At 42.7% G+C, this 12,399-nt stretch overlaps 1 protein-coding gene across 1 annotated transcript in view; it reads right to left on the minus strand.

Annotated features, from left to right (window-relative positions):
* Positions 1-12,399, minus strand: part of ngfra (nerve growth factor receptor a (TNFR superfamily, member 16)) — a 41,836-nt gene that overhangs the window by 22,319 nt on the left and 7,118 nt on the right. Inside the window, exon 3 of the mRNA XM_080510763.1 lies at positions 4,000-4,362. Coding sequence (XP_080366889.1) covers positions 4,000-4,362 — 363 coding nt within the window. The remainder of the gene's footprint in view (positions 1-3,999; positions 4,363-12,399) is intronic.

Below are 12,399 nucleotides of genomic sequence, written 5' to 3' on the forward strand. Positions count from 1 at the left end.
CGTGTATCTGAGGCCGCGGGGCCAGTGGTGCCATTACAGGGCTCTTCTTTCAAACAGACATCCCATAAGGTCACTTATCGTGCCATCCCCGGTCCCCACCATCACTGCTGCCGTAGCGCCGTTGCTCAGGACAAGGCGGGTCAAAGTGTAGCTGTCTGGGTGGGCGCTACCAAAAGGCTTTATTGTGGCCTAGTATATGTCAGATATGTTGTTGCATGCATTTGAATGTTGGAGGGGGTACGCAGTGTTGGGCTCATTTCTGGTGTAGAAGGTCTGATGGCAGGGAAATGGAAAAAAAAAAAAAAAAAGGACTATACAAGAAGCAGACAAAAAAAACACATTGGCGTGATCTAAGCTAAAAACTAATGTTCACACTGCTGCTTTAACATGGGAGCTAAAAGTGTAAACAGACAACAATGCAACCAAACTTTCCACAACAATGAAGTTTTCTGAACTTCAGGCACTTGTGGAATCATTGTAGTGGTTGTGCTGCCATTTGTGAGCCCATTAAACATAAAAACAAAACTGTACTCCCTTCATTTCATGGACCCACAAGGACCTGCTGTTGTCACATCCTGTGTTCACTTGGTTCAGATGTCTCTGATTTCTAATGCATTCTTATTGTCTTCAAAACTGAACAAAACATTATGCGGATGTGGAGAGAAGAGAGAGACATGATCTTCAGAGGGCCTTTCACTTGGTTGTTGCACACCAAGGTTTATGTTCAAATTAAATTAACAACAAACTTAAAACAACTTAAGTTTTGTCTTTTTGCATGAAAACACTGTCGGGTGAACTTGTCTTTAACATGCGATTTGACTTTCTCACCACAAAGTACTGGACAAATTGAATTTCTGAAGAGACGGTGCCACAAGTTAATCCAAGTGTTTCAGGCAATTCTTTTGAGAATGTTGATGTCTTTTACTCAAAGCCACAAATGTTTACCTTTTTGAAGTGCAAGATAAAAAGTGAAAAGTGAGTCTTTCTAAAGTACTCACACTGTGAGAAATGTGGATGTGGGTTGCTCAGTGTGGCAAAATCTAAAAGGCTCATCTCTACATTTCCAGAAAAGAAAAACCCTCACAGCTAAATTGTTTTGTAATATGGTGACAAGCTGAGTAGAGGCCACATTCTGAATCGTTTTGTTTGTGTTCAGAATCACTGTGATGATGATTTATTGATTGTAAAAAATGCAGCACCTTGGATGGTGTTTGTTAGCATTGAAAGATAGGGTGTAAAGTCATCATCTATGTTATTAGCCCCTCTTCCACCTCATCTACCTTTACCACTCATATCTTTCCGCAGTCCATTTCTGCACCACCTGTCAGTGCCATTACAGGCTATTAAAAGAGTAACGTAAACTATCCATGGGACACTTTTACATCCGCTGTGCAACAACAGGGTGTTGACAGATTTTTTTTTTTTTTTTAAGGGCTCATTAACTTAACAGATCCAAAGAATCTGCCAGTGTCTGAGGCCATGAAATCCAGGAAATGTCAACCGACTCATCCTTCCAAAGAGTATTATTACAGCTGAAGTCTGGGTGCCAACGTTTATGAGAAGTTGTCAGAGATTTTCCTCCCTGCATTAGTCTGTGAGTCATCTATTAAAAAGCATTTTAATAACTCCGCACAAGCACAATGATTGGTCAGTGTTTGCATCAAAAACAATCCCACAAGGTAGGAGCAGAGCATTTTCCAGGAACAAACCAGAACCACAAATTTTCTGTGAAATCAGGGTCCATTACTGAGAGGAGGCTGTTTGCTGTGGGCACTAAAAATGTCAAGTCCTACATTATTGCTGCCACTCCTTTTGTTATTGCTGTAAAGAAAAAGAAATTATCTTTATGGAGAAAATGGAGAGAAATGTCACTTATGAGTTTTTACCCACTAGATTTCAGCCCTGAGAACCCCTGATGAGGTCAATTTCATGCCCTGTCTGACCCGAGAGAATTTACAGCTTCCTTGGATGTGAGCTGCCATTACTCTCATGCACAAGGAGCTCCACTTTTTTTGGTCCTCCGCCCTTCACTTCTGTTTGGTGGGAGAGCGTATTATTCATTGTCTCACTGTTGACTCTGCAGTCGTCTTTGACCTTTAAATGCTGAAACTTTCAAGTTCCTGCTGGTTGAGAATCTGGCCTGGGTTGACCTCTGAACACGCCTGGTTCCCCCCCCCCCCCCCCCCCCACACACACACACACACACACACATGTGGAAGTCCCCCCTGGTGGCTTGTTCAGATGTGATTGAGACACATGATGCTCTCAGCACTAACTTGAGCAGTTTGTGGTCTGGGCCTGCGCTGACTCTCCGGTTCAGCGCGTTCTCGGCTGATATGTTTTGGTGCGGCACAAACAAACTCTGGTGGCTTCCTTGGCCCATTGGGTTCCAGCCCTCGCACATACCAAACAACCACACCCAACAGATTGAGGAGAGAGAGCCTGGGTTCTTCCAATGGTTTCATAAAACTGCCTGGGTTTCTATTCACACACAAGATATTAAAGAAAACCAAAGTGCATCATCAAAGCCACATGAGAATGGTGGCTCTACAAATTAGTTGGATTTGTCTGGTAAGAACCCAAACAGAAGAACAAGGCCCTATCTGCCCAAGCATCATAAAGGAAACAGCCTTTGTTGTTACTCCATATTACACCCGAAGTCGTTCTCCGGACAGCTGTGAGAAACTATCTGCTTCTCCTGTGCACATAATGGAATGAAAACACCCCCAACTATAGAGTTTATGTCCCAGAGAACCTGAGTGTAGGTGGTCTCTTAACAGGCCTCATCTCAAACAAACCCCAGATCCAGAAATTCATAAGTGAACGAACACTGGCCGCTTCCTCCGAGTCTCAAAGCAGTTGCTTTGGTCTGTGACCAAGAACAATTGTTGTGCCTTAACAATCTGTATGAATGGTGAAAGTGAGCCAGGTTCGGATTCAGGCGAAAGCACCCCATGAAAAACACTGTTTTTGTTTGTGGTGTAAATGAAAGACACGCTGACCGCAAAGCTGTGGGTCTGTGCATTTATGACTTTGGATGAAATTTTAAAAGTTTTCAATATAAATGATTCGTATGTTACTTCAAGGAACTCTCAAGAAACCCATTTCACATTTTTGACCGACCTATACAGTCTTCAGCTCTCTCCATGAAACACAAGAAAGTAGAACCAGAAACATGGCATTACAATAAAAGAGCTTTGTTTTGTCCCATGTCTGTCAAGTGGTCATTATTTTTGCAGGCCAAGCCCTTTTGCCAAGTGGACTAATAAGGCTAAGCGGATGCATGTTTTTTTTTTTGTTTTTTTAAGAATAACTGACTCACCATTTTGATCAGGAAAATAAATTTGATTTGTCAATGGACAATGACAGAAGGAATTTTTTCTATCGGGTTTGCATGGACTCATTAACAAGTCTCTCAGATGCTCGATCTGTCATGTGAATTGACTTTTCTACATATATAGTAGCTGTGGGACTCTTAAAAGGTCTTAATTACAAAAGAGCAGAAATAGTTTTCAGTAATCTATACATTTTTCTTCTTGTTCCATAAATCATCAATAAAAACATCCTAAAAGAAAAAGTAGGTTAAATTGTCTCCATAACCTGAAAGCAAAGGTAACACTTCACTCAGTTTCTTGTCCAACCAACAACGTACAACCCAATGTAACTGATGTTCAACTATAAAAACTACCAAGTACCAGGAGAATATGGACTGGGAGTCATGACACTCTGAAGGCCGCCATTGTCATTGCGTATCTACTCATAGTTCAGAGTGTTTTGGAAAACATCCCACCTTGGGAACCATTTTCACAAAGTTGTGTTTTCAAAAAGTGGCTCCGAGCTCCCAAAACGCAATGGAAGCTCAATTGCGCGTGTGGCAGCCATTGGCATGTGAGTGTGTGCGGGAATATGCAACGATTGTAAAGTGTGTAAGGCAGTAAAAATGCTATCTATCAGTGAAGCCTTTTAGCGGTACCATTAAAAAACATGTGTCAGACTTACTATGGCAGACGGTGTCACTGGTCGGCGTGCACGAGGCCACCTGTGTCTCCGTCTCCTCTTCGCAGATGGTGCAGGGCAGGCAGGGGTCCAGGGAGCTTTCCCGGTCCGAGAAGGTGTCGTCCACACACTCCTCGCACACGGTGTCGTGATCGTGCTCGCAGCGGCGATACACGCCCTGCCCCGCCGGGCACACCGTGCACGGCTCGCAGCTGCCCGTCAACTCGCTGAAGAAGAAGTTGTAGTTGCAGACGCAGTTGGCGTTGTTGGAGTCGGTGCAGGGTGTCTCCATCCGCATCAGGCCGGTGCAGTGGGTGCATGGCGCGCACTGCTCCGTGTGGCTGTAGTTCTCCGAGAAGGTCTCACCTGCGGACCAGAGGACAGGTCGTGAAGGAGATGAGGTGGAAAAATGAGAAGGAGGGCAAAGGGAGAAGAGGGTTGGAAGATAGAAGGAGCAGGAAATACGAGCAGATAAACAGGAAGATAAACTGAGAGTCTGATGACATTAATCATGTTTACTGCACATTCATTAGAAGGAAGGACACATTGATCCACTGGGCTCTTAGTGATTTGTGCTCCGGGACAAGAAAGGTGCTCTTGTTGGGGAGCAAGTCAAAAGCCTGCTGCGCTCATTACGATATCGATCTCAATGTGTTTGTGCTGCGCTGAGTAAACTGCTTTAATCTCAGTCATTGTCAGGGAGGGACGTGCAGGTGCATCCCTGTAGCTCTTACACTGAAGACCCGTCTCCAAATGTTACCAAGTGTGGACTTAATCAAAGGCAGTTTTTGCTTTCAGAGCAAGGCGCCCACTTTGCGGTGTTGCTGACATCCCTCAAATAAATCTGCCGGAAGAATTTTCAGCCAATTTATTCAAACTTTAAACCCATCTAAGTATGTAAATACAAAGTTATTCTAGAACACCGAGTTGAATATGTATTAGGAACAGCAACAACATTAAACAGTTCCTGCTTCTGACTAATTAATGTTCAGAAAAGCTGCCGTTGCTTGTTAGTCATTTTGGACGGAAAGTCGTGGTGCCCAGAGAGACCAGAAGTCTGCTCAACACGTCAGTGATGTTTTCACCCCTCTGCCTATTAACAGCAATAAGCATAAAACATTACATTTAGGCTTTTCTCAAAATATCTCCCAAAGGCTTGGAAAACATTTCTCTGAACTTTGCACACATGGTCCCATTTTTGGTGTCCAACAAGGCGTGAAAGTCAAAGGCAGCAGTGGCAGAAAGAAAATGGTTTATATTGAGTCATTGGTGTTATTCAGTCACTGACAATATCTAACAACAGTAACACGTCTCGACCAGCAAATAATTGTGACACAATCTGTAAGCATCAGTTTTGTGGTCTTGTCCATGCTGGATCTCATGAATAATCACATAAATAGATCACAAATCACAGTTACACTAAATACTGGAAACTTCTTCTTCCTGTATTATCTTAATTTTTGGTGGAAAGTTGGGAAAAATAATTTTTCTTCCCCTCTATTCAACACCTCTGGCCTTTTGTCAACTGAAAAAGCTTCATATTGTTCCAGTTGACACTGGAGTCTCAACTTTTCTGAATAAATCTCTTTTCACTGATTTTCACAGATTTTTATTCCTGAATGAGATTTTAAATAACCTGGACTTTAATCATATCTATCCTCTGAATTTTCAATAACAGAACTTAAACTGGTACTGTACCAGAGTAAACCACAGCATTTTTCGAGACTCTTCCACCTTTTCCTATTTCTTAAATAAGTAGAAGTTCTAGCAATGTTGTGAACTCAGATTTGCATTGTAAAATAGTAACAACGGCAACAGTAATGGACTGATGTTGAACAGATAAACGGCCCCTATTTTGCAAATATTGCAAATATTCCAGTAAAAATGATTTTGAAAGCTTTAGTTGTCATTATTTGCATCAGATTGCTAATGAAGCTACTATACCTGTCAACAGCAGTGAACCCATGATGGGTTGAAATGAAGTGTGGTCTGACACACTCACTGCTACTGAAGCAGAGGTGTCACTACTAAACAGCCTCATTCTATCTACTTGCAAATGAAAGAGCTTTCTCTGATTTTTACTGACGCAAAAACGCGAGGAGATGATTGTGGTTTGTTGCTTACAGCATTTTGTCGGTTAGTTTTCTCTACTTTTACCCAAACAAGCATTAAGGTATGTGTACATCTGCAAAGCATGACATGATGCACTTATGCAAAGCACAGGATTATGTAACTTATCCTTAACATGAGGGCATGGTCTGACAGCACAGAACATTGTGAACATAGAGCTGTTCTGGGCTGCAGCTGTCACTTTCACTACTGTTTAATTGGTATGTTGTTTTTTTTAAATGGCCAAATGCAAATTCAACCTTGATTCCTGCTAATAATATATAAGCATAATAAGGCCCACAAAGCTGCTAACGCTAAAAATAGTCATTTATTTTAACATTTGTCAAAAGAAAAGTGAGTTTATGCACACATGCTGTGATTACAGTCACATATATGCCCATATAATCCTTAAAATGTATCCATTAACTGGTTCTGAGATACTTCAGGCAGAGTGTAGAGAATGACTCACACGGCCATCTCTACAGCATTAAAGTGGCTAAATGTTACAGTGCCACTTTGTGTCAGACGGAAACCTTCTGTGTATGCTGGTTCTCTTTCTACAGAATAAATGAATACCAGCACCTTAAAAATCAATGCAACTCTCGAAAAGCAAGCATTATGTTTGCGTTATACACATTTGTTTTTTGAGGGATAAAGCAGCAGAACGCAGTCGAGCTGTCGGACAGAACGAGGTAAAAGCTGTGGCGACTAATTGCTTGCTGCTTTTCAATTACTGCAAACACTTCAGATTTGCGCTCCAGGAACATTTGGCGTCGGGAGGATTTGAGAGAGTTCATCATTTGAGGACCTGGAATTATCTTATTCTTACACTGAGAGTTCCAGGGGGGCGCAGAGTAATCTATTAATATTGCATGTTCATATAGAATTATTTTCAGATATAATTGGACGCCTGCTGAATTATGCATGGAGTGAGAGCGAGTGTGCCTTGTGAGTGTGTTTTAGTGGTTGAATGAGATGGGGGGAAAAAAGAAGGACTATGGTTCAGATTCATTACACTGGCAGTCTCACGTTCTCAAATGCAGTTTTTCTTTTTTTTTTTGTGATGAGCTCAACATGAGAGGAGTCACCTTGGAAAGAAAGTGTTGTGCATGACATTTCAATCAGTGGCGTTTGCACGAAACATTGGAGGAGTTTTCCAAGCATAGCTGGAAGTTGAGAACAAAAGTTTCTTAGCATGATATTATAAGATAAGAATGCATATAAACATAAATTTTAATTGTTTATTTTATGCTCGAGACCACCTATAACACAAAATTAAGCCTGTGGCAGGTTTACGCCAGTTGAAAACTTCCTTCATGGGTACAGAGGTTTTTGTTTGGTTTTTTTTAACTGAAATAATACGTTGGGATTGGGTTGAAACAATAAATAAAGCCACATGACTGCCTGGGTGTGCCAGCCGTTTGCGCAACTCTTATCTGAACATCCACATGTGTGTTTGTTATGGGTTTTTTTTTTTTTTTTTTTAAACTGTTGTGAGAACAGGCTCGGCGGGTGCGGCGTTGAGCAACGGCGTGCTGTCAGTGTGAAAAACCCTGCAGCAAAGTCCCAGCACTTGCTTTTTTGCATTGTAAACGGCGCCGGCATGTAAACACTGGCACCAACCAAAGCTCTAAACTCCTTGTAAACAGCAGCGCGGCAAACTCGCCGACGACAGGCCTTGTCATATTATACACACAGACTGAGGCGAGCAGATGGGAGGAACGACATGAGGGCAGGTAGTTCGAGGGTTGTGAGGCGGATCAACCGGCTCCGATGTGCTCAAGTGAACCTGGAGACTGTCTGAAGCAACCTCGTCGGAAGCGGTCTGCGAGGGTGGTCTGGTGCAAACCCACAACATGATTTAGTGATCAAAGTATTGAGGAAGTGCTGATCTACGGCTGGAAGGGTGAGGGTCGGGGGCAGACGGGGGTGATCCAAAGTCTTTTTTCCTTTGCATCTGTCATCACGTTGCTCTTTTATTGCCGTCTGGAGGCAGCGGTGACAGGAGAGAGTGACACACTCTGACGGGTCCAGGACCAGACGAACAACAGATCTCCGAGGTGAACGATGGTTTGAATTCACGGAGCCCGAAGCTTTTGTTATTCTTTGCGCTCAAGCTCGACCGGCAAAGCTCTCCTCCTCATTCATTTCAATTATCCCACAGCTCACAGGCCTCCCTGCTAATTTTAACTTGCATGCGTGAGCCCTTCCGCCGCCCTCGCGTGTAAACATGTCTAAACGTGACCATATGCAGCGAGTATTCAACGGGCGCCCAAGAGGTGTGTGTGTGTGTGTGTGTGTGTGTGTGTGTGTGTGTGTGTGTGTGCGTGTGTGTGTATGTGTGCGTGCGTGCGTGCGTGCGTGCGTGCGTGTGTGTGTGTGTGAGTGGGTGAGTTCTACCTATGTTGTGGATACCCAAATGCTTGAACACGTTCATATTGTGAGGAGTTGCTTGAGATGTTGGGACCAAACTCAAGTTTTTAAGAGGCTTGCGCAAGTAATAGTTATAATACAAATTGTCTGACGTATATCGACAATAATGATTCATGAGAATTATGGAAGCTGCTTTATTGAATCAGACTGATTGTATGTGAGTAGTTTGAATTAACATGAATACATTATAGCTTTTTAGCATGAAAAAAACTCCAGAGTGATTTCAATTGATACCTAGTTCACATAAAGTAGCTGTTTCGCCATCAAACTAATAATTCAATCACTTTTAAAAATGAGAAACAAAGGTCACAGGGGCCCCATGTCTGTAATGCAGGATAGAAAAGTGTTTTGGGTGTCTGTTTACACAACAACTGTGCTCGGAGCCACTGGAAATACAATTTCTTGAAAACGATTCCCAAGGTGGAACTTATTGAAAATGGAAACTGAGGAAAATGCAACTTTTCTGAAATGCTGCTACTGCACATGTGCACCACAGCTGTGGTAAATAGTTCTTCTGCACAATGGGAGTAGGTACCTCATTGATTGTCCATACGAATGTCTGTGCACTTGTTAATGTTTTCATCATATTATTCTCTGCATGCATGTGTGTGTGGTTTTATTACAAAAAAATCAAGTTGCATTTTCAGTGTCTCTAAGCAGTGTTGGCAAGTGAACTAACCCTGAAACAAAATGCAACAACAGTTTTCTGTTTTCACTTGGAAATGTGTAAATGGCGCCTCAGACCTGAGGGTGAGAGTTCAAGTTCACACATCATCCATTGCACTTTATGGTAATGACAAGTTTAACGGTTGGAGTAAAGTTAGGTTGAGGTTGGTGTTACAGCAAGTGATAATTATGGTTAATGATAGAGTAAGTCTACAGGATATTAATTTAAGTCTAGTGAAGTGTGTGTGTGTGTGTGTGTGTGTGTGTGTGTGTGTGTGTGTGTGTGTGTGTGTGTGTGTGTGTGTGTGTGTGTGTGTGTGTGTGTGTGTGTGTGTGTGTGTGTGTGTGTGCGTGTGCGTGTCAGTGCTTTCATCTGGCAGCTAAAAGACAAAAGTTAAAGGCCATCAAGAATTAGGAGGGGAGTGCCTTCTTTAAAAATGTAGGAGCTTCGTTCTAATTGTCCCCAGTCGAGTGATGATCAGTGCAGCTCAGCATTTCCAGTTTTCATGTTTGAACTGCTTGTTAGTAAAGGGAGACCCGGCCACCAGTGGAAAAGTGCCACTTCAGCCCACCAGGAACCCCGGCTGCCCCCCCTTCCCCCCTCCCCTCTGACACTGATGTGTTTCGGTCCCATTAGTGTCATCAATAATGTAGCTCTGGATGGCCTTGCAATGGCTTCATGATCTTCACAATCAGCACTTTAGGTGTAAGCTTTTAGCTTCTCCCACGCACAATGTCGGGGTCCACGTTTCTGCAGAGTTCCCTTTCCACCCCATCCACTGACCCTCCGCTGACTGTGGACAAATTATGAACATTCAGGAAAGGCGCGTGACGGCTTTTATTTGTCTTCGGAAACTCAAAATGTTTCTGTGTCTAATTATCGCCCCGCTTCATTGGTCTACTTAGCTTCCCTACAGATTTGAAACAGGTGTTTTAGGATATTAACAGAGTTGTTATTAGGAGACCAAATAAGTCAAGCTGTAATTTAAGAATCAACTTGCGTCCAATGCTAGTAGCAGCTTTGCCTTGCAGGGGTGCTGCGCACAGAAGATTATTTCTCAGCAGTGTGAAATCAGAATTTACTTTATTGTCATTGTGCAAGAACAACAACAAATGTTGCTGCGGGGCTCATTGCTCAAAGTAAAGCAATTATCAATTACCCACAATGAAAAATAATATTGCATGTCTTTAGTTTGTTACTTCCTGTGGTAAAGTAATTTATTACACTCTTCATTTTCCACAACTTCTTTGAAGTAAAATTGCCACTTAACTGCCATTTGCAAACATACCATTAACCCGTCCATATGCCCACGTATAAAAATACCCATCAACACCCATAATTAGAGGAAATACAAAAGATCTTTCGTTTCAGCGCAAGTAAAACCACAAAGCCCAAAGGAAATGTGCACGGATACAACTCAAGGTCCCTATAATATTTATTCCAAATAAAGACAGTACCATTTTAATATGAGATAAATAGTTTAACGGTTATGTAATGCAATAATATGGGGAAAATGTTAAAGCGCATGAAAACAAAAGAGCAATTAACATTTAAAGAAATGGAAGATGAAAGTTGAAGTAATTCATAACTAGTCAATGTGCTTCACTTATATGGTGCAAATTCAATATTTCTGTCCAATTCAACGTGTGTTACATTGACCGAAAGAGCAGAGCGAAATGTCACAATGACATTAAAAAGCTCCAGTCTGAACAGTAGTAAACTCTTCCACAGTTCCATCCTCCCTGCAGCGTGAACTCCTGCCAAAGTAATGACACGAGAAGCCAAACTATTATGTTCCGAGCAACAAAATATTATACGAAACTCAAGTCCAGTCTCCCTGTTACGCAGATGATCAGACGCTGTGCGACTAATGAGTATCAGCGAGAGGAAAGTGTTTGATTTCTGTGTTTGAGGCTGAAGTAATTTGATTACAGTAAACCAGTTCACTATTTGACTGGCCTTCGAAGACCTGCCAAGGAAAGAACATTTCCATTCCTCCTCTTTCATCCCTCGTGATCCAGAGTCGGAAGCGATCCCCGAAGCTCAGTTTTAGCCTCTCACCAGGCTGTGTTTCTACTTTCCTTCCTCCTCTGAATCCCCGATGAGCCTCGGTCCATCAAGCCAGCGGACCCTCGTCTTCAATCCTACCTTTACTTATGAGGCTTCTGACGTATGTTGTCGTTTTTTTTCTCTCTCTCTCTCTCTTTCTTTTTCTCATCTTAAAGTCACTTTGCTTTTTCTGAATGGCGCACTAAGTGAGGCAGACCCCGGTGTCTTGTCTCCCATGATAGCAGAGAAAAGTGAAGGAGGCTGATAAATATTTCAGTGCTGCTGACGCTGGCACTCATCCCAAGCTGGGTGGGGGGGAGGTTGAGGAGGGCTTTGGAAGGGTTACACCAAGAGGAAGTGGGAAATTACGGGTGGTCGTGGTAGCTCCAGGTTTGCTCTTATTTACCATGAAACAGGAAATGGACGTGTTAGGGTTCGCTCTTCAATTATTCACCGCTGCACTTTGGAACATGTATTTATAGCATTAGCTTTCCAGGTAAGGTCAGTGTTTTAGCCTCTAACCTTTATGAATCCCACTTATTTCAGTGCGTGTGCTTCGCAAGCCCACCAGGTCCATTAGGATTTTTATCGTCTGAAACCGGTACAATATTGAAATGTACGAAAATGCACTTGCAACCGGAAATTGAATCCAACCTCTCGGGTATTTGAGCTTAATTGTTGAGTGTTTATCAGCGGATACTGTTCCCGTACAGCGGAGCAAGATAATTGTTCGCTGTTGCCGACACAATAGACTTTTCAATATGGTTTAATTAGCTGGATCAAATGAGTAAAGATGCATTGATGTAACAGTATGCATGATAAATGAGCAGATCGTGCCCTTTGGTGCCTGGCTCTCTAATACCATTTTATCCGCTAATACAGAGGATGAGTCATAGCAACAAGGAGGAGGAGGAGGAGGAGGAGGAGGAAGAGGAAAAGGAGGGAAAGATGCTGCTTGAGAAAAGTGAGTTCAGAATAAGAATGGAGACACGACAAGAGATGGTGGGGGGGGCGTGTTGGTGATGAGCAGATGAAGAGGATAGGGTGAAAAAAAAGAAAAGAGCTTTTCAATCAGAGTGACAGTCCTCAGGGCCGGCCCACGTTACAAGAAAACACAGCGGCTGCAGTTCAGCATCTCCGCATCG

The sequence above is a fragment of the Blennius ocellaris genome (genome assembly GCF_963422515.1).
Source record: "Blennius ocellaris genome assembly, chromosome: 16".
Taxonomy (NCBI): domain Eukaryota; kingdom Metazoa; phylum Chordata; class Actinopteri; order Blenniiformes; family Blenniidae; genus Blennius; species Blennius ocellaris.